The 22,855-nt window shown below is 44.0% G+C and overlaps 1 protein-coding gene and 1 long non-coding RNA gene across 2 annotated transcripts; one reads left to right on the forward strand and one right to left on the reverse strand.

Moving 5' to 3' along the window:
* Nucleotides 1-10,144: 10,144 nt before the first annotated feature.
* LOC123180459 (BTB/POZ and MATH domain-containing protein 1) lies at nt 10,145-11,715 on the forward strand. The gene has a single exon (XM_044592512.1). It carries the CDS (start codon nt 10,456-10,458, stop codon nt 11,500-11,502), a length of 1,047 nt encoding a protein of 348 aa, XP_044448447.1. The 5' UTR covers nt 10,145-10,455; the 3' UTR covers nt 11,503-11,715.
* A 4,821-nt stretch (nt 11,716-16,536) lies between these two features.
* On the reverse strand, nt 16,537-17,050 carry LOC123165789 (uncharacterized). Its single transcript, XR_006483139.1, has 3 exons — nt 16,879-17,050; nt 16,728-16,794; nt 16,537-16,633 (listed from the first exon to the last, which is right to left on the reverse strand). It is a non-coding gene; the product is annotated as an uncharacterized lncRNA (long non-coding RNA).
* Between the last annotated feature and the right edge of the window lie 5,805 nt (nt 17,051-22,855).

Below are 22,855 nucleotides of genomic sequence, written 5' to 3' on the forward strand. Positions count from 1 at the left end.
TTCGAACATGATGGGCAGGTGGACGAAACTTTCATATGTCTATTAGCAAGTGTAACACGACACGGGAGGGTTCCGTGTAAGGTACGCCAAATAAAAATCTTCACTTTTGCTGGACAAGATAATTTCCAAATGTTTCTCCAAATAGTATTGACATTTATTCCTCCCATGCCATTAGAATGTTGCAATTTCCTCCCATGTTGCTTTTTCCATTCCTCCAGATAAGCAGAACGAACCGTGAACAGTCCATTCTTTGTAAAACTCCAAACTATGAAATCCGACATGTTATACGTGGGGAGGGGGATCGCAAGCACCCTCTGGACATCAATTGGCCACAGCGTTTGTCTTACCAAATCTTCATCCCAACAATTGTTGATTGGATCTATAAGATCAGCAACTTTTGTTAGAAGCTGCCCTCTTCTAGGAGTGATAATTTTCCTATTGGCCCCATTCGCGATCCATGCATCTCTTCAAATATCTATATTTTGTCCATTTCCAACTCTCCAAATATAACTATTTTTTAGAGAATCCACTCCCGCCATAATGCTTTGCCAAGTGAACGAAGATCCTTTTTTAAGACTCGCATTCATTAAATCTCCGTCCGGAAAATATTTAGCTCTCAAAATGGTGGCATATAGAGAATCGGGATTATCAAGCAGGCGCCACGCTTGTTTGGCTAATAAGGCCAAATTAAAACAATGTATGTCCTGAAAACCCATTCCTCCTTGGTCTTTTGGTACACACATCTTCCACCATGCCATCCAATGCATTCTCTTCTGATTGTCTTCGTCACCCCACCAAAAATGCGACATCGCGTCAATGATTCCTTTGCATATTTTTTTAGGAATTTTAAAGACGGACATTGCATAAGTTGGGATAGCTTGTACAACCGATTTGAGAAGGATTTCCTTTCCTCCTGCTGATAGCAGCTTTTCCTTCCAACCACTGATTTTCATAACGATTCGATCTATTAAGAACTGAAAACAATCACTTTTGTCCATACCCATATTTGAAGGCAGACCCAAATATTTGTCACTGAGCATTTCTGTTTCACGGCAGTAGCAAAATCAGCCTATGAAGCTTCTTCAGCTTCTTCAAAGGCTCTGTTCGTTTCAGGCAATTGGGAGCACGTTTGGAGAAGTTGGGAGCCAGATCAATGCCGCTTCTTCTTTGGTTGGTGATGCACAAAAGATGTTGGACCGCATACCGTCATGCGTGTAGGGGTTTGCCACATCCAGATGGTTGCCCCCATCGTGACCAGATTGATGAGACAATTGATCACATCCTCACCGGTTGTGTATTTGCAAGACAATTTTGGTTCAGCCTCTTGAGGCGTTTTGTTCTTCAAGCTCTGTTGCCCCGACTTGAAGACATGTCGTTTGATGATTGGTAGAGCAGATCAGGTGACCAACTAACGGCATGATGCAACAAGGCCTCAACTTTCTCACCTCTCCTGTGGCTGGGGCTCGAGGGTTTTCCATCTTGACAGCCCTTGTATCGAGTGGTTAGGTATTTGGTTTTGGTTGTTTATAATGTGTATCATGGTCGAGCATTTAGGCTAACAACTAAGAGCATCTCCAATAGATGACGTATATTTTGGTGCTTCAAACCGGTGATGTACAAACTTGAAGCATCAAAAAGTGCTTTTTACATCTCTGAAAAAGGCTCAACTCCAATGGATGGTCCAAAATGAAGATGTAAAAGAGCAACTCCAACAGATGGTTCAAAACAAAGATGTAAAACCAGCCGGCGGCTGCTGTTCAGCCACTGTACAACCACGGTTTTGCATTCAAATATCACTTAAAATTGAAATAAAGTGCATCATCATCATAGTTCAAATCCTAACAAAAGTGCATCATCATCATCATAGTTTCAAATCCTTCTATCAAAAGTGCAACGTCCCAATCAAAGTTTTTCGGCCTATAAATTAAAATGCACATGAATATCATTCATGCGGGTCATCAACACCACCGGCGTTGTGAACCATGGTACGATCATCATCATCACCGGCTTCTTTATCGACGTTGTGAAGCGGTGAAGTATCTTCCTCGGCCAGCGGTGGCCGTTGGCGTGGCCACATCTTCCTCCTCGGCCGGCGGTGGCGGCGGTGGAGGTGGAGGAATGGCTCCTTGGCTGCTGGAGGACGCCGCCGGCCGTGGCTGCGAGTCGGCGGCCCGAGCCGCGCGGCTGCCTTCGAGATTTTGGCCGGCCAAGCCGCACTTTCGGTCGGGTTCCGGCCGTGATTCGCCGACCGTTTGCCTCCGCCTCGTGCCTTCGTCGCCTTCGTAAGAACCGCCGGCGCGAATCCGGGGCGGCGGCATGGACGCGGAGGCGGAGGGCGAGTTCACTACGGCGGTAGCGGAGGCGGCGACGTGGGTCAGCCCACCAGCTGCGGCGGCGACGGAGAAGGCGGCGGGGTCGTCGGCTTCGGCCATGGCGGCGACGGAAGCCGGGGGAGGGGGGCGTGTCGCTGGCGGGCGGTCGCGAGCAGGAAGGCAAATGAACTGGCGGTTGGTCGTTTCGCGGAAGGCCGCGGTTTTACATCAGATGTATCTCGTGATGTAAATTTGCATCACGAAGTTTTCAATTTTACATCTCCAGGAGGCAGTGATGTAATTTTTTTTACATATGGACCATCTGTTGGAGCAACTTTTTTGCTCTCAAAGCTCCAAAAGTTGATTATTTTTACATATGAACCGTCTATTGGAGATGCTCTAAGGGCGTGGATGTGTTCTCAGGGCCTTCTACCCCTTCCTTCTTTAATGTGTTCATGGAAAAAAAAACTTCATTTTTATATAATGTCGATGTTTGAGCTGTTGGAAATATGCCCTAGAGGCAATAATAAATGGTTATTATTATATTTCTTTGTTCATGATAATAGTCTATTATTCATGCTATAATTGTATTGTCCGGAAATCGTAATACATGTGTGAATACATAGACTACAACGTGTCCCTAGTAAGCCTCTAGTTGACTAGCTCGTTGATCAACAGATAGTCATGGTTTCCTGACTATGGACATTGGATGTCATTGATAACGGGATCACATCATTAGGAGAATGATGTGATGGACAAGACCCAATCCTAAGCATAGCATAATAGATCGTGTAGTTTCGTTTGCTAGAGCTTTTCCAATGTCAAGTATCTTTTCCTTAGACCATGAGATCGTGCAACTCCCGGATACCGTAGGAGTGCTTTGGGTGTGCCAAACGTCACAACGTAACTGGGTGACTATAAAGGTGCATTACGGGTATCTCCGAAAGTGTCTGTTGGGTTGGCACGGATCGAGACTGGGATTTGTCACTCCGTGTGACGGAGAGGTATCTCTGAGCCCACTCGGTAATGCATCATCATAATGAGCTCAATGTGACTAAGGCGTTAGTCACGGGATCATGCATTGTGGTACGAGTAAAGAGACTTGCCGGTAACGAGACTGAACAAGGTATTGGGATACCGACGATCGAATCTCGGGCAAGTAACATACCGATTGACAAAGGGAATTGCATACGGATTGATTGAATCCTCGACACCGTGGTTCATCCGATGAGATCATCGTGGAACATGTGGGAGCCAACATGGGTATCCAGATCCCGCTGTTGGTTATTGACCGGAGAGGCGTCTCGGTCATGTCTGCATGTCTCCCGAACCCGTAGGGTCTACACACTTAAGGTTCGGTGACGCTAGGGTTGTAGAGATATATGTATGCGAAAACCCGAAAGTTGTTCGGAGTCCCGGATGAGATCCCGGACATCACGAGAGGTTCCGGAATGGTCCGGAGGTGAAGAATTATATATAGGAAGTCAAGTTTCGGCCACCGGGAAAGTTTCGGGGGTTACCGGTATTATACCGGGACCACCGGAAGGGTCCCGGGGGTCCACCGGGTGGGGCCACCTATCCCGGAGGGCTGAAAGTGGAAGGGAACCAGCCCACTAAGCCCTTAGTGGGCTGGGGCGCCCCTTGGGCCTCCCCCCATGCGCCTAGGGTTGGGAACCCTAGGGAGGGGAGCTTCCCCCTTGCCTTGGGGGGCAAGGCACCCCTTCCCCCCCACTTGGCCGCCCCCCCCTTTGGATCTGATCTCCAGGGCCGGCGCCCCCCCCAGGGGGCCTATATAAAGGGGGGGGAGGGAGGGCAGCAACCTACAGCCTTGGGCGCCTCCCTCCTCCCCTGCAACACCTCTCTCTCTCTCGCAGAAGCTTAACGAAGCCCTGCCGAGACCCGCTACATCCACCACCACGCCGTCGTGCTGCTGGATCTCCATCAACCTCTCCTTCCCCCTTGCTGGATCAAGAAGGAGGAGACGTCGCTGCACCGTACGTGTGTTGAACGCGGAGGTGCCGTCCGTTCGGCACTCGGTCATCGGTGATTTGGATCACGGCGAGTACGACTCCGTCATCCACGTTCATTGGAACGCTTCCGCTCACGATCTACAAGGGTATGTAGATGCACTCCCTTCCCCTCTTTGCTAGTATACTCCATAGATGCATCTTGGTGAACGTAGGAAAATTTTAAAATTATGCTACGATTCCCAACATGAGCTACCGAAAGGAAAATGGTGGATCTTTTTCCTCGTAAAAGGCTACTTTGGCAAAGAAACCATGGGGCTAAATAACACCACCTTGGCTAGAAACTTGGAAATGAAGATGGTTTATGGTAAAATCCGACATGGGTGAAGTGTTAAGAAAAGGGACTTTATCTCAGATTCCTCTTATACCTAACCAGCCCCACTTTATGCATGGGCCCTTGAAAGTTCTCTTGCAGAATTTGTAGCAATGTACATAATCGGTAATGGACAGAGAACGTTTGGGAAGACCTCTGGTTAGTTGAGGCAAAAACAATAAATTTGACCTGTAAATGAAAAGAATTCACAAACTGATTTGTTGGTGAATTTTTCTTCATATAACTGACCCTTTTGTATAGTGTCCGACAGCTAGACGCCACACTACACTGTGCAGTGCCTGACTCAGACGCTACACGTCTGGCCAACGTCGCACCTTGGCCTGCCTAAAAATTGCTAAGTTGGTGTGCAGCGTCTAGGCGCTGTTAATGGCCACTCAAGCATATGCATAGGGGTCGCGTTATCTGGTGTGTTGGTTCGTAGCTCTAAATCTCGAAATGTGTGATGGGCTAGCAGATTAAGCAGTACCATTAGACTATTCACAGTGGGAGTAACATAGGTGATGACGAGTAATTAATGAGAAAAGAGAGACATGTGGTAACATAAAGATGAGTCTACAACCTAATAAATGAAGTGTTGCATGACACCACACATATGTTACTCCCACTATAGAGGTAGTAACATAGACTAGTAACATATGCATATTACTAGTCTAAGTTATTACCCATTGTGACTAGTCTTACAAGCTAGTGCATGCATGAGTTCCTGGCTATGATCTACGGGGCTACTCCTGATACGTCCCTATTAAGAATCAACTTTTTCTCTAGTTGGATCTTCTGTATCCGTGTGCTGTTGAAATACCTCGAATCAGCCACGAAAGATCCTTGAAGTTTTATCTCACACTGGACACCTGACCCCACATGTGTGAGACATATTCATGTGTTCTTGGTTTTGTAGTAGCATGTGTAAAATTAATCCTTGTACCATTATTTATTTATTTTTTACTTTTCATGTGTTGGATTATTATTGTTTTCACTGCATGGAAAGGAGGGAGGGGAGGCTGAATTGGATGGGGAATCCCACTCCTCTTGGCCAGCCAAGGAGGGAGGACTCCTTTCCTCCTTGTGGCGCCCCTCCTTCTCCCCTCCAACCTATATATACTAGAGGTTTTGGCCATAATTAATACACAAATTTTGGAGCCTCCTCTAATTCTTCTAGTTCATGTTTTAGTTGGTCCTAATTGACTAATTAGAGCGTGATTAATCGTCTTGTCCTCATAATTAGAAGCCCAGTGTGGTTCTAATCTCATCCCTCTAATTCTCCAGCGACGATTAGCTCTGGGCGGCGAAGCGTTGCCGGATCGTCAAGGCTTCATGCTTGCAACCAAGTAGAGAGACTATGCTTTCAGTCTTCAGTTCGAGTGACTGTTCATGAGCGGTATGAGGGATCATTCATCTACGGTTCGAGGGACTCCAAGTACGATCTACACCGACACGTTCTTCTTCCGTTGCAACTCGGTGATGGTAACGACTGTGATACCAACCCGTAATACATCTTCTTATTGATCTTGGGTGATCGTAGGCACGATTATTTTTCTACTATGTTTCCCAACAGAAAACACACAAGAAATGTCTTGCAAGGGCTGAAAGATAAGTTAACATCCGCACCATTGCTTGCACTGCCCAACTTTGGTAAGGCTTTTGATATTGAATGTGATGCAAGTGATATTGGTATCAGAGGAGTACTCATGCAAGAAGGTAGGCCTATTGCATAATTCAGCGAGAAGCTAACTTGTCCAACTCAAAATTATTTTGTTTATGACAAAGAATTATATGCACTTGTGAGATGTTTGGAAGCATGGCAATATTATTTTTGGCTACAGAATGTGTGATACACTCCGACCATGAGTCTTTCAAGCACCTTAGGGGTTAACTAAAATTGAATCGTAGACGTGCCAAATAAAGTGATTTCATATAATTCTTTTCCTATATTGTCAAGTCCAAGAAATAAAAGGATAATGTTGTTGCCAATGCTTTGTCTAGGCGCCATATTTTACTCTCACAACTTGCTACTAAAAATCTTGGGTTACTAAGTATCAAAGAATTGTATGTCAAAGACCCATATTTGTTTAACCATAATCCAAGTGCAGTGAGGCAAAAGGTTGAAAAAAGTTTCACTTGCATGAAGGATTTTGTTTCGAGCTAAAAAATTGTGCATCCCAGATTGTTATGTTCGTTTGTTGCTTTTGCAAAAGGCTAATGCTGGTGGTCCCATGAGACATTTTGGAGCTAAGAAAACTGAGAGTGTGTTGATTGGCCATTTCTTTTGGCCGAGGATGAGGCGGGACGTCAAGCGCTATGTGTTCCGTTGTGAGATTTGCTGCAAAGCTAAGTCATGTTTATACTCCAATGGACTTTATATGCCTTTATCAATTCCTAGTACATCATGGGAAGATATTTCTATGGGATTTTTTTCTTGGTTTACCATGCACTAAGGGAGGGAGTGATTCAGTTTTTGCCCGGTGGTTGATAGGTTTGGCAAGATGGCTCATTTTATTCTTGTGTTATAGGAGCAATGATACTTCACACTTTGCTGATTTGTTTTTCAGGGAAGTCATGCGACTACATGGAGTACCACACACTATTATTTCATACCATGACACCAAGTTTTTGAGTTATTTTTGAAAAATGTTGTGGGAAAATCTAGGAACGAAGCTTCTCTTTTCAACCTCATGCTACCCACAAACGGATGGGCAAAACGAAGTTGTCAACCGCATGCTATCCATGATGCTAAGTGCAGTTTTAAAGAAGAATTTGAAGATATGGGAAGAGTGTCTCCCCCAAGTGGAGTTTGCATACAACAGGGCGGTACATTCAACCACTAAATTTTCCCTTTTAAAATTGTTTATGGTTTCAAACCTGTTGCTCTCATAGATTTTTTTGCCTTTGCCATTGCAGGAACGAACCAATTATGCAAGTAGATGTGCTAACTTTGTGGAGAAAATTCATGGGAAGACCAAGGAGAACATTGAGAAGATGACAAAGCAATATGCAAAACGAGAAAATAAGGGAAGAAAGAAGATGTTGTTTGAAGAAGGAGACCTTGTGTGGGTAAATTCGCGCAAGGATCTATCCCCAGAGCATTGGAATTGCAAGTTACAACCACGTGGAGATGGCCCATTCGAAGTGCTTGAGAAGATAAATGACAATACCTACAAATTGACCTCGCAACAGAGTACGGAGTTAGTCCAACTTTTAGTGTCTCTGATCTCTCTCCATACTTTTGGACCATCATAGTCGAGGACGACTCCGTTTCAAGAGGGGGGAAGGGGGGGTGGGCGATGAGGACACCACGACCCTTGACAAGACTCCAACAATGATAGGTGCAATCACGAGAAGTCACACCAAACAAATACATGATTTGGTGCAATGTCAAAGAAGGCCAATGACTTCAAGTCCGTGCAGAAACAATGTTTTTATGATGATGAAACAAATTTAGGAGCTCATGAAGAAACAAGTTTGTTGTTGAAGAAAACGATGTTCCGACTCTAGTGAAAACATTGTTTGGTTGGGATCAATTATCCACAACTTGTGAAAGATTTCTAGACACCAGTTTGCTGCTGAAGAAACTATGTTCCAACTTTGATGAGACTCTGTTTGGTTGGGATCAACTGTCCACAACTCACGAGAGATTTTCAGAAGATACCTTATTATTTCTAAAAGCTGGTTCGGTTTCACACATACGCTGGTTCTCAAAGCCAGCTTGTATTCCCACCTAACCATGGGGGTTGTCACTGGTTATAAAAATCCACCCCCATCCTCTAAGAAATCTTTTGTTAAATCATTCAGCTACAAGCTTATGCAGCAAGGCTGCTATAGATACGAGAGATCCTTACTACTTTTGCTCTTGTGAGTTCATTTGGATTCGCGAGAAGGATCCTATGGTTCTCCCTTATTGGTGCTCTATGGTTTCGACTGTTTGTTTGGGTTAGTCTTAGTTTGTGGTTCTGCGATTGTTCGGACAGCGGGCCGAAGTTCCTGAAGTTACGTCAGCCTTCTCCAACGTACGAGTCACATCCAACCTTGACAGATTAAAGCTAGTTATCCCGACTACTTGCAGCCCTCGATTCGATCCTACAACGTGAAGATCAAGCCACTCTCTGGCCCTTCAACGGGTTTGCGCCTATCAACTGTGGTCATGGCCCTTTCAAAGGCGACTAATATGAAAATTTTAAAGATAATCCTATTTGGGGAATTTGAGCATTTGCCACATGTTTGATTGTACTTTGAGGATTTGCCCCTGTTTTACTTGTCAATGATTATTTTCTATATATTTTTCCAGTTTCTTGATGATTTTCCCCTTATGCACTATTTAAAATTACACTGCAAAATTTATGTCCAAACTAGCCCCAAGCCCAAAAGTAGGCAACTCCCATTTGACTGTTCCCATTTATTGATCAATATCGAGGCTGCTTACCATGATTCACAACCGTGTCTCACATCGTGAACTTGCTACCTTGATGTGTTGCAGCTGCTCGCTAGCGTGGCTCCTCCGGCCCTATCGTCATTGTGTGCTGCTACAGGTGAAAGAATTTGGCTGATGGTCTTTGGTTTGCCAAAACCGAATGCGATGGTGACGAACATGGATGGCGTGGAGGAGACCTGCGACGAGGCAGAGCACCTCAATTTGGATTGGGAGGTATGAGAGATGGCCCGCCATCATGAGGATGTGTAGTGGCCGCGTACGAAAGTGGAGGCCTGTGAGTCACCGGGAAACACAATGAAGTTGGCCGCAGACAATGGCAAGTAAGAGGAGACGACCTTGCCGTCGTGCAGCTACCGTCTGCCACCGTACCACTTTTGGGCGAGATGAGGATTCGGGGAACAAGAACAAGGTTGGGTCTCACACGGGCATTGTGGGCATATCCCTATGGGCTCATGTCGTCAGGGGCAAATCATCAAAAATCTAAAAAAGGTGTAGCAAATAATCGATGACAAGAAAAAGAGGGGCAAATCCTCAAAGTACCATCAAACTTGTGGCAAATCCTCAAATTCCCCATCCCGTTTAGGGCTCCTTTGATTTAAAGGAATTTTATAGGGTTTTTGGAGGATTAAAATTCTTAGGATTTTTTTCTACGTTGATCCTTTGATATGTAGGATTGCATTTCGTAGGAAATCTGTCACCACTCAAACTTTTTCCTTTTTACAATTCTTTTGCTTTTAGACCCTGATAAATGCCACACGTGTGGCATGAATATATAGCAACTCCGATTATTTTTTATGGGAAGTTTAGTAACGCGACGATGACAACTTTCTTTTCGGATGGCAATTTTTTTTCGAATGGCAATTTTTGTTGAAAATACGTGAGTGTTTGTGTCACACGTGTGACACTTATCATTTGAATTATTTTTCTGACACATCAAACACATTTACTAATTTTATAAATTTAAATGGATATGTCACTTCAATCCTATACTTTTTTCTATTCATGTGTTCTGAGAATCCAACGAATTTTTGGCGGAGAAAATGGAGGCCGCCACTGCCGCTAGCTCTGACCTTAACCCCAAATCTAAGCATTTGACCTCGCTCCTGTCGGCGACCTCCACATCCTTCGCCGCCGTGCCTCCCTCCCCGACCAAGCAGCGGCCAGCGCCTCCGTTCCCCAGCCACGCGCCCGCGAGATTCATCCTCCTCCCCATTGCTCCCTCTCCCCAGCTTAGCCGCGCCCCAATCCCCTACTGGCCTGCTCGATGCCTTGAGATCACTTTTCCCCACCGGAAACCCTCGCCGCCGCCGCCGCCGCCATTAATTTCTACGCGCAAGCTCCAATTTCAGGAGGCCCAGAATGAGGACGGCGTCGATGTGCACCGCATCTACTGTGCGGGGCACGCACACGTTCAAGATCGCCGGCTACAGCCTTCACAAGGGCCTCGGCGTCGGCAACTTCATCCCGTCTGCCACCTTCGACATCGGCGGCTACCTCTGGCGCGTACTGTACTACCCCGATGGGGAGATGGAGATGGAGAATGGGGATCACGCCTCCGTTTTCCTCGACCTTGTTAGCGAGGACACCGAGGCGAGGGCGTTCTTCGAGGTCAGGTTGGTCGACAAGACTAACAAGCTGCCGCCTTCGGTGGTGCTCTCCCAGAAGACGCCGTATGTGTTCAACAGCAATGGACGTAGGAGCTCCGTGGGCGACGACTTCTTGCAACCATCGGCGTACCTGCTGGACGACAGCCTTGTGCTTGAGTGCGATGTCACAGTTCTGAGGGAATCCAAGGTGACCCTGACTGCGACCACCTTCGACATCCAAGTGCCTCCCTCAGACTTGGGGGAGCATTTCAGGGAATTGCTAGAGAAGGAGGAGGAAGCAGATGTCGTTTTTGAGGTTGAAGGGGAGGTTTTTCCCGCGCATAAGATTGTGGTTGCAGGGCGCTCGCCGGTCTTCAAAGCGCAGCTCTTTGGACCGATGAGCGACAGGGCAAAGCAACGCATAACAGTTGAAGATATGCAGCCTGCTGTTTTCAAGGCGTTGCTTCACTTCATCTACACAGATTCGTTGCCTTCGATGGAAAAACTTGATGGAGATGAGGGCAAAGAAATGGTTAAGCACTTGCTTGTGGCTGCGGATAGGTATGCGATGGAAAGGATGAAGGTTATGTGTGAGAGCATCCTTTGCAAAAGTCTTGATGTTGAGAATGTCACTGCTACATTGGCTCTAGCTGACCAGCATCACTGCAGCAACCTCAGAGACGCTTGCCTTGAGTTTATCACTTCTACGGATAGAATGGATGATGTCATGGCAAGCCAAGGGTATGCTCACCTCAAAAGATCCTGCCCTTCTATTGTCATAGATGTCCTCGAAAAGGCAAAAAAGTCCCGCAAAATTTAGTACGTTCATCCATGTTTAGCTTATGAATAGTTGAATAGTTTGTTTAGTTGACGCATAACCTCGTAAGATGAAAGTTGGCTTCTCAGTTATTAGTTTCCGGTGATCTTTTGGAGAAGGGTAGGCTTTTGTAAAATGCATGTGATGGAGGCTCCTCTTGCTATATCTTGTATATGATGACGATTGACGATGAATCTTATTTATGAATTTATGCCAGCTTGCTAGTGTTCTCGAAAATGCCCTGACAGTCTGGCTAAACAATTAGGTTACTGTTAAAACTTCCCTTTTATCTGCTTCCTTAATTTCTCAATGCTGTTTGTTTTACCATTCTCATTATTGGAAAGAGATGGTATGGCCAAGTCAACGTTTACGAGTCGACGAGTCGATGAGTCGTTCGAAGGTTGAGACTCATAGACTAATTATGACTAGTCTAGACTACTGCTGGACTAGTCGACATGGTACTGTAGTTCACAACTGCAGTAGTCAATTACCAAAACCTAGTATTAATATGTAATATATACTATAGGAAGTGCATTGGAGCGTCAATTTGTCCTGCAGATTAGACCAGTAAGCATATTTCCATGTTGGGTCCTTGCTCCTAGTTGGCTTCTTGCAGGATCCTTCGATGGATCATATTGCTCATTGGCCTGAGCTGCAGCTGCTGAAACAATACTTGAGATATTTCTGGCGTAGACATTGCACTTCAGACCTAAGGATCTTGAAACTGAAGCAAACAAAACGAAATAAGGAAGAGGGCAGGGGGTAAAAATCGAATCAAAGAAGGGAAGAAGAGAAGGGAGAAATTACTTTGCTAGTATGCTTGCTTGCTTACTGCAACCTGAGGGACGAGCGGATCCAGTAGCCAGAAGGCAGCAGAGGGAGGGAGACCGTAGGGGCAGATCTAGGGAGAGCAGAAGCAGTGGAGGGAGAGGGCCAGAGCAGAGGAGTGCAGATCCATGGAGAGCAGAAGCAATGGAGGGAAAGGGGCAGGGTGGCTGGCTCACTTATCCCCTCCCAATCCCTAAAAAAAATTTGAGTCGAACGACTCAAGGTGCACGACTAGTCTAGACTAGTCTACGACTAGTCCTTCGACTCCTCGACTCGGCGAACTAGTCTACACTAGATTTCTAGTCGACACCCAGAATGTGACTCATAGACTAGTCTAGCGACTAGTCTCGACTAGTCCCTCTACTCGTAATCAATGGGCCAAGTCCATGGCGAGCTATGAAGAAACATTAGCAAACAACAACATTATGTAAGCAAATTATTGAGCAGCACAATTAGTGCAGTATTTTCAACACTATGTTCAGTTTTGGATTGGCACACCACATCGTTTACACTATGAGTTATTTTTGGAGGCAGAGGCATTTGGATTCACTATAGTCTGCAGAGAAAAACCCAATTTTTTAAACCAACTATACAGTTTAGCTCCAAATATCAATTGATAAAGTATTGACTTCGTAACTACACATTAAATTTTACTTGGTGATAAGCAAAGCTGAAATGATTATTTTACTTTCCTTAATTGACCAAGGGATGCTGGTATGGTGGGATTGGTAATCATGAATGTCATTGACCACTTTATGGTTACGAGTAAGATGAGCTGTTGTGCAAAATACTAACATATGATGGTAAACAAAATTATTCCTAGTGTTTTGTGAATCTGAATCTGTGCAGTCAGATCATGGAGACCTAGTGATTTATCTTATGGCATGGTGTAGAGATCTCTGATAAATTTATTCCAACTCCAAAGGTTTGCAAGAACTGAGGCAGGCTGTACTACTTTTAATTTCTTTTTATGTGGCAATGCTCCTCATTCTCCTTCGAAACCTTAACCTCATGCTCCTCATTTCTTTTTAAATTGTACAAGTGATTAATGATACATAACTACATATGTTATTAGTTATGTGGTCACTTGTCACATTGCATAAACTTCTCTATCCATCCTACAAGTGGGAATTGGCCTCTTACTTGGGTCAAGCAGGAAAATGTTGGAAGATGATGTGCTTCACTTTATACCATAGTCATCCCCATAAAGATTTTTCTTTTTATACTGCTGCAACTGTCTGTTCACTCTGAATACAATATTTACTGTTGTGAAATTCATTCAATGTGCATTTCCTCTCATAACACTTGGTAATTAGCCAGTTCTACATCAGTCAAAGTGCATCCATTACCAGTACTACGTTTGTAAATAACAACATTATGACAATCGGTAGTACAACAAAGATAACATATAGCAGCTAGCATTAAGTTTTGAGTTTAAGTTCCTTTATGCCAGGATAAGATTAATTTTTTCAACATAGTATGGCTTCTTGTTTTTTCTTCCCAATTTATACTTGGCGGTCTGATATCACAAGCGTTTCCCCAGAGAAAGCTTTTGTTTCTGATTATTCAGTTTTGACAGAATCTGAGCTTCTGGAACATCCAAGGTGTAGCCTAGACAGTGTAAGTAATAATGCTTATAGCTAACTTTCACTTGTGCATACCTGTATTCGTAATTGTAGGATCTTGTCATATTTTGGCAGATCTGCTGGAGAACTAGGTTTTGCAGAATGTTTAATTGACCCCAAGGAGTTAACAATCAACAATCATCAAAGTTATTTTCGTTGAATGACAGCCTTACAAAATCGGTACACGCACGATTCTGTTTGCAGCCTTTTTTTGCTCGTGAGTTGTCATAAGGTGTGTAAGAAAAGTCTGATCAAGTTAATGTTGAAAGGGCAATATATTTCAACAGTTAAAACTGGCAATACAAGATGGTAATGATATTAAATGAAAACAAATGGCAAAGCAATCGGTATGGCCTGATAATTTGCTTTATTCATTTTGCTTCTCAATTTTTTTTATAGATGATCTTCTCATATAAATCATAGATTCTCCAAGTATATCACTTTGATTCCTCAACGTGACACCCTTTAAATCTTGCACGATGTACACTTGTTAGACGATGCTCTTCAGCACGGTCGAAGGTGTATTTTACTGGTATTTTGACTTACATTGGTGCTTTGGTGCATGTATTATGTGTCTTCTGGAACACGGCTAACTCATGGCTCTTTTTTTAACGGCAATGATGCCCAGCAAGTTTTTCCACTTCAAGTATCTTGATATTTTACCTCTTTGGATGAACAGGTACCAAAGCAGGTCTTCGCTGCCACGAGCCTCTACCCGAGCAACCGTGCCTTCGCGCCCTGCTGTATTCTCCCTTGCAGTCTATTCCTGTACATAGTTTCTTGTATGTGCCTGGCTCTTTTGTGTAACGGAAAGGGTTCAGATTTGCTCTTTGGATTTAATGGTTTCGTTACCAGTAACATTGAGATATTGACTTGCATTACACGGTAGAAGAAACTCTGCAAGGCAGGAGAAGCATCCACGAAACAAACCAGAGAAAATAAATTATGTCGCTCTGCTGTTTTATTCTTGATAAAATGTCTCAAAAGGGGTAATAGATAATACCTGAATTATTACTTGGGCATTCCGCACTCAGCTCAACCAAAATAAATAACTGAAGATCTCTATGACCAGTTTACATGAGAATTTCTACTTCATAGTGAACATTGGCCTAGATATTGTTTGACCCTATGCAGGCATGACCTGATTCTTGAAGATCGGATGCATCCAAGGCGCAATGCTGACATGATAACCTCAAGAATGATGTGATCACTGGTTTTTAGAAAAAGAGCCCGATCGAGTTCACATTTCACATGAGAGATTCACCACCACTCCCGCTAATTTGGCAGGAGTTTTGCGAAGAATCTAGCAAACACTGAGTAGTGACAAACAATAGAAGTTCTCAAGTCTGAGCATGCTCACTATAATGTTCGCTCACGGGGTCATCATGGTATGCAGTTCTGCTATTGCATTCTTCAGTGCAGAAACTGTCAACATAAACCAGTGACAAAAACAGACTTTGAGCAATAAACACACACTACAGCAGTGCTTGAAGAGTTAGCGGTGGCAACTGGATTTTTATTCTTTTGAGTCAGTCAGATGCTTACTTTATTATTCAATCATCATCAATCAATTTACAATCATGTTGAGTACATATTGAAAAGAGAGAAAGCATATATAGCACCTGACCATAAACATGTAACGCTTTCACAGCTCGTCTGCGTAGCTCACCTCCACTGCAACGAAAACAAGTCTAAAATCTAGAAACTGTGAGCTTAGCACCTGGAGTTTATGAAGGGTTGGGAGGGCTTGGTAGCCAGGTTAAACTTGAAACCGCAAAAAGCTAGCAGGCGTAACACCACCATCCATTCGAGAACCAGAAGCATCACGAATTGCCACCACCCGGATGAACTGACCAAAGCCCATTTGACTGAGCAGCGGCTTGAGGAGCGCGCTGTTGATTGTGTTTCCATTGAGCACACCAGAGGGGCAAGGGTATCTGAAAGCCCATGTCACTGGATGCAGGTTCTTCAAAGGATGACAGGCCACAGTGAGCACAATAGGACGTTGATCATATCGAGATGCCATTATGCTCTTTCACCACCACCTCTGTCCCGTCCTCCACCACGAGCGGCCAGCATTGTCGCTACCCCTCCCATGCACTTCGCCGCCACCCATATCGCACACCACTGCCACCTCCTGACCTCCCAAGATGCCGCTATGACATGATGAACCTCTTGGGGATTTGGTGGAGGGAGGACAGTGACTATCCTCTTCGTCCTGCACTCCTCCGCCCACTTAAATAAATGTGACCGGATGAAGGGTATTTCAGATATAACTTTTGTTCCTTTTTGTTTCCTTTTATCTTTTTTTGTCCCCATCTTTATCTCTGCTGCGAGAGTGCAGCATAATAGGATTTCCGGAGTAACTACGAACACTGAAGACGTCAGGCAAACCAGGTGAGTAGCATTTTCCTTTTGCGAAAAAAAAGCCCACCATTTCCCTTGTACCGTCCATGTTACATCTGCCGACATAAGAAGAGAAATTGTAAGTACTTCTCACCATTTCTCCAGGGTAAATTCTTGTTGCAGTATGATGCCAAAATAAACAAAATATTATACTATCAGACTAGAGTACATCACCCACCATATGAGTGTGAAAGGGATTGGCCTGATTGCATATTCATCGCAGCAATTCCTGGTCAATGACTTAACTAGTCTAAGCTGAATATAGGTTTTGCTCACTGCAGTCGAGGACAAATAGAAATCAGGTCATTAAGAATGTCAAAAAGGATTTGCAAGATAAACTAACATCTCAGTATAATCACGGGTGTGCACCTTGCAGTTCAAGAGTAATCCTAGAACAAATGGAACCCCATCCACCAGACAATCCAAGGAGATTGATCTACAAAATAAGGTAGTGTGAATCACTAATAAATTTTCAGTCATGCATCTGAATGGATTTTTCCAATTTGTAACTAGCACATACCTTTCTTAACTCCAACTCCAATTTAACATGCCGCAAAGCGCACACTTCACTGATCCAACACAAATGGGAGCTAGACCTTGAGACTTGCTCCTGTATTCCCTCCCTCTCTAAATTTGTGACACGACTATCTCATGCAACCAATCCTAGTTCATCAATACTCTCTAGATTTTCTTGAAAGAACATACAACAATTATGCAACCACCTTTTGTATAGATACCACACAAAACCCACATAATGGATGAAGATTTTTCCTTAATCATTTTTTCTTTTTGCCTCCTTTATTTTGATGGGAGCTACTAGTGCCATCTTGATTTCCAAATTTGTATCACACCTACTGGGCGAACAATCCTACGCTATTAATATTTCTACATTTTTCTGAAATAACCTGAAACAACTGCACAACCACCTTTGATACACCACATGTTCGAATGGTGAATGAATGAAGGTTTTCCTCTTCTTTTTTACTTCACATTCCCTCCCTTTTCTTCTTTTTTTCTCACATCTTTTGTTCTTTTTCACATTTTTTTTCTTTTTCTTCTCCTCACAAAGAAGAAAAAGAAGAGTAGAAGAAGAAGAAATAGAGGAGAAGAAGAAGAAATAGAATAATATATTATTCTATTTTTTCTTCTTCTCCTCTATTCCTTCTTCTTCTCCTCTTTTTTTTTCTTTTTTTTTCTTCGATCTCCTCCTCTATTCCTTTCTTCTTCTCCTCTTTTTTTCTTCTTCTTCCTCTTCTTATTTTTTTATCGGGTATGTCGTTGTCGATATACGTACCCCCCTCCCCGATAACTTTTAGTAAGTACTACTTAGAAAGTGTTTAATAGAATTAGTTAGAAAAATAATAGAACTAGTTAAACTAGCTAGTTTATTTTTAGTAAGTACTACTTTATTCTATTTTATAGTAAGGAAATTAATATAACTAGTTTGTTTTTTTAGTTAAAGCAATTATTCCCGCATCGACATCGACGATGCCTATCCCGCATCCTCGTCGTTGACTCGGCGGAGGAGGCCGGCTTGATCAGAGGGGCCATGTCCGGGACTGGGCTCCGCCGGGATGGTTTTGGGAGGTGCTACCTTCCGGGGGGGCGTAGGTTGGTGAGGAGCCAGCCCGTCGTTGACCCGATCCTTGTTTGGCGGCGGTCGCGTGGGCCAGTGACGGTGCCGAGGCTTCCGGACACCGCGGAGGTGGTACGTCACTGTGTCAGCGAGGAGGACCAGCACGTCCGTCGCTACATGGTTGCGTTGGAGGGCAGGTTCGACAATACCTGGCAGGTTCTTCAGGGATCTCACTGGAGCTATGATCTTGTGATGGTTCCTTCCCTTTGGGTGTCCACCGCCCGCGCCGATACCTGTCGGGCGCTACGGTTCTAGCTGTATTGGCGATATGTATGATAGTATTCGAGGTGTATTAGTGATAATATTCGACGATGTACGGACACATGGAGATGATGTATATAATTGAATGCATCCTAATTTGAATACTACTTTATTTTGCTATTTGATTTTGCTTATTGAATGCTCAAATTGGAAAACTACTCCTACTTTGATGCTAAAATTGGAGAGCACTATGCAAGGCATATGCATATGATTAGTTGATAGCTTATAGGGTTTTTGTTTTTGCAGAAATCTAGGAGCCCCCGGCCCCTCCATCATCCCCGCCGTCGTCCCCGTCACCGACCCCTCCGACATCGAGGTGAGACCAGCCAAATCCTCTTTTAGAAAGATAATTAAACGATATTTCGGGTTGACTTTAAGTCTGTCGAGTCTCCACCATATATGAGAGGACGAAGAATCCCGACTGTTGTCGTGGGGGTAGCTTCTCCTTCGTTCCCGCGTGCTAGACAATTTGGTGTGATGCACTCGGGAACGAAAGGAGGAGCTACCATCACCGACGGTCGCAAATGTCAGAGAGGAATCAGTGAGGGAGAGTTCCACTATATATATATGAGAGGACGAAGAATCCCGACTGTTGTCGTGGGGGTCGCTTCTCCTTCGTTCCCATGTGCTAGACATTTTGGTGTAATGCACTCGGGGACAAATGGAGGAGCGACCATCACCAACGGTCGAATGTATACACCACGTGAGCTGAGAGTTTTCAAGAAAAGACTCGACAAACCGATAGTCAACTCGTGATGAATAATAATGATCTAATTTAGTTTTTGTAGTACATATATTTAATTGTACAAGTTTAATCTTTGAATTATGAACGTAGGAAATGTCATCATCAGACGACGAAAGTCTCCCGGGGAGTGCGGGTGGTGCCACGACGATCGAGGTTTGTGCGTCAGGCCTCACCTGGACGATGATCGGCGCTTCAGCACTAAGCTCGAGGAGACCTTCGATGTTGAAACGGTACGCAACGGCGACAAGTGTTTTTTTTTCGTAATTAAGCATGACTTCAACTATTTCAACGTGTAATTTTCATCTTTTACAATTCAAGTATAGCTTATCCCATGCCATGCAAGACGCTATGTCTTGGAGAAGATGGATTTTGAAGACCATGAAAATTTTAAACGAAGAAAATTCACCTAAGGACCCATCATGATGTGGATTTTGAAGTAAATCTGTATAATGCTGAGAGCGTAACCCATTTTGGTTGCAAAAATTGGGAAGCATTTTGCAAGATGTATGGTTTGATGAGGGTATGCTTGTCACCATGGATCTTGGTGATCCTAAAATTGAGCAAGACAATATGGACATTTGGGTCCTTATTGATACGCCTCCAGTTCTACCGCTATGTGAGTTTCTCAAACATAGTTATTAGCTAATTTATATTGTTTATTTCAAAATAGTTGACAGCTTATTTCCATTAACAGCTTATTTTGATTGTTCAAACAATGTGCGGAACATGGTAGACAAAACCCACTACACCGGTGACTCTGAATTAACTTATCACGAGAAAAATCATCTGGTCGGATTTTGTACTGATATTGAGAATTACAATATCTACAATCAAACTCCTCAATATTATGGTCAATACGTGCCACCAGTGCACGTGTTGAACTACGGTAACTACCATGGAGATACCCTGGTAAGATATTTTACTATTACGACATCCATGCATCTTTTGCATACTTCTAAAACTAGTACATCATTGCTAACTATGAAGTTATTACTATGTTTTTCAACAGAGAATCCTAGAGGATTGTGTGTCTCATTTGATGTATCAGAATGGCAGCCTTCGTGTTTTGAACATATATCCAGGTCATCCTACGAATCTCAACTGTCCATACCGGATTTCTAAAAGAAGTGGAGACATGCTAATCAGAGAATGGAAAAAATGTATGGACAGCCGTAATTAAGGAGGTTCTTGGAAGCAAAAGGAAGCGAAGCGCAAGAATTGGAGACAGGATGATCTCCATTCTCCATAATGGAGAGTCAGGGTCTATATTGTTTTATGCTATTTTACCTTAAAGAGGGTATTTAGGTCCTACCTAATACTGATGATCATGTGCTAAGAACAAAGTAGGGTTGGTTCGATGACTATCAGGATGATGATCGTATGACTTGTTATTAATAACGAGTAGAAGTTGTATGATGATGATTAGTAGGACTTGTTATTATGATGATGCATGATGCGAGCATGAAGAGTTATTATATATCTGTGGATGAAATGAATATGGATTGGATTGAAGTGAAAGCAACATGCATGTGGTGCATGTCGAAAGTGTACAATCCAAACTTGATCAAGTTAGGATTAGTATTACTTTCGACATGCACCACATGGTGCCTCACTTCAATCTAAGTCATGTTTAGGCATAGCAGTAGCAGTAGCACGGAGATAAGAGAGGACACATCTCTCTATTAGCTACCTATACCAACCTAAATTAACCCCCAAAACCCCTAAACCACCTCCTTTCAAAAAAGAAAACCAGCCGCTGAAATGCTGACGCGTGGAAGCTTATTGGTCCCGGTTGGTGCTACCAACCGGGACCAAAGGCCCTCCCGCCTGGGCTCGCCGGAGTGGCCACGTGGAGGCCCATCTGTCCCGGTTTGTATAAGAACCAGGACTAAAGGCCTAGAACATTAGTAACGACCCTTTAGTCCCGGTTGGTTTAGTCCCGGTTCCCCAACCGGGACAGATGGGCCTTATGAACCGGGACAAATGGACCTTTTTCTACTAGTGTGGAAATTCAAGGAGAAGGCCCAGCGAGAGAGTGGTGATTTCTACTGATCGATATAGTATCTATTTATCGTACTTCGCTATGGAACAATTTATGTCCAGTTTAGTTGTGCTAATTTCACATTGCATGAATTGCATGAATTTGAGGGTTTCCATATAAGGAGGGCGGTTGTGGACGGTGATATTTGAGAGGTGACTGCCAGACGCATCCACAGACATACAGGGGCTCAAATTATTACATTCCGGTTTTAGATGCTCTAACAGAAAAGGAACACTTTGAGAGAAAACATGGCACACACAAGAATGCTTGAAGAATTCCTTAGCAGCGCCACTTTCACATTTACTACTTGAGAATCAGTCAAATGCTCACTTTACTCATCAAGTTACATTGTTACAGTCGTGTTTTGTACAACTTGCAAGCAAAGAAAGCATATATAGTGTCTGGACAAGACTAAATTCAAGTAATTGACTTCCTCGCAGCTAGTCTGCCTAGCTGACCTTCCTGGTGAAATAAAAACATATTAATAAGACTAAATTCAAGGAAATGAAACTGCGAGCTGAAGGATTCACATGATCTCAGACCTGTGGTCTCAATGCATCTCCCATGGTGAGTACAAAAAGCAGCACTTGGCAGTCGGTTTGAGCCTGCAAGTCCAACACCACCCATCTCTGCATGCCCATGCGTCCGCGTACCAGAACACGCCTTTTGCTTCTACCTGCAATGAACTGGCCACCGAATACCCTGGATGAACGTGTTCTTCATCAAGAAGCACTCTGTTGAATGTGTCTTCTGTAGAGCACACCTGACCAGCAAGGATATCTCAAGTCCATGTCACCGGATGCAGCTTCAACTTCAAGCGGAGCACAAGCAGGCTCGAACTCAGACCAAACAGGGATGACACCTATTCTCTTCCTTCGCCGCCGCCCTGGATCGCTCACCACCAAGAATCATTGGCGTCGCCGCTACTTACTGAAAAGGGTTTCCCCCCGCTTTGTATTACAAAGCAACAACATCAATACAACCAACGATAGGTGCTGGGGCGGAAGCAGCACAAGCACGCCCAAAAGAAAAGAAAGAGAAAATACAAAAGGAAGAAAATGCCGACAACGGCGGATCAACGAAAACGAAGATGACTCGCAGCCGCTGCGCCCGCCGGAGAATTCCATCACTCTCCTAGCACCACCCTTCGCCACCATGGCAAACTTCTGACCTTCTCAACACCACCACAGCATGGAGCCATGGGGGTTTCAGTTGGGGTCTTCGGCTCTCCGCATTTTGCACATCTCAGCCACTTGTGCAGAGTGCGAGTAGATGGAGAGTTGCTTTTATATGTTATATTTCCCCCTTTTCTTTCTTCCCTTTTTAGGTTTTTTCATATTTTCCCTTCATTTCCCTCTCTCACGAGAGCCCATCAGAGTAGGATTTCCAGAGCATGACACTGAAGACGCCATGCAAACCACATGAGCAGCATTTTCCTTTTGTGAAGAAAATGCCAACCATTTCGCCAGTACCTTCCATGCATGTTTTATCTGCTAATAAAGGGGTCAACAAACACTGTAAGCACTTCTCACCATTTTGCTAGGGTAAATACTTTGCATTATGATACCAAACTGAGAACAACACTAGATCGGAGTACATCACACACCATATGAAGGAAGGTTTTGGCTTGATCGCATATTCATGGCCGCATTTCCCGATTGATGATTAAACTAGTCCAAGCTGATGTCAAGGACCTCGGTGCCCAAGACAGCCGGACCTCGACTACGTAGTTCGTAGTCTTGGTTGATAGGAGCGCTAGGGTTTTTGCCTAACTGCTCAATGGCGCAGGAGATGAGATTAGGAGTAGAGGAAGA

This window comes from Triticum aestivum, chromosome 1D (assembly GCF_018294505.1).
Source record: "Triticum aestivum cultivar Chinese Spring chromosome 1D, IWGSC CS RefSeq v2.1, whole genome shotgun sequence".
Taxonomy (NCBI): domain Eukaryota; kingdom Viridiplantae; phylum Streptophyta; class Magnoliopsida; order Poales; family Poaceae; genus Triticum; species Triticum aestivum.

Bases quoted from the DNA above. Each gene is read 5' to 3' on its own strand.
- LOC123180459 (XM_044592512.1), top strand. From the start codon at position 10,456: ATGAGGACGGCGTCGATGTGCACCGCATCTACTGTGCGGGGCACGCAC.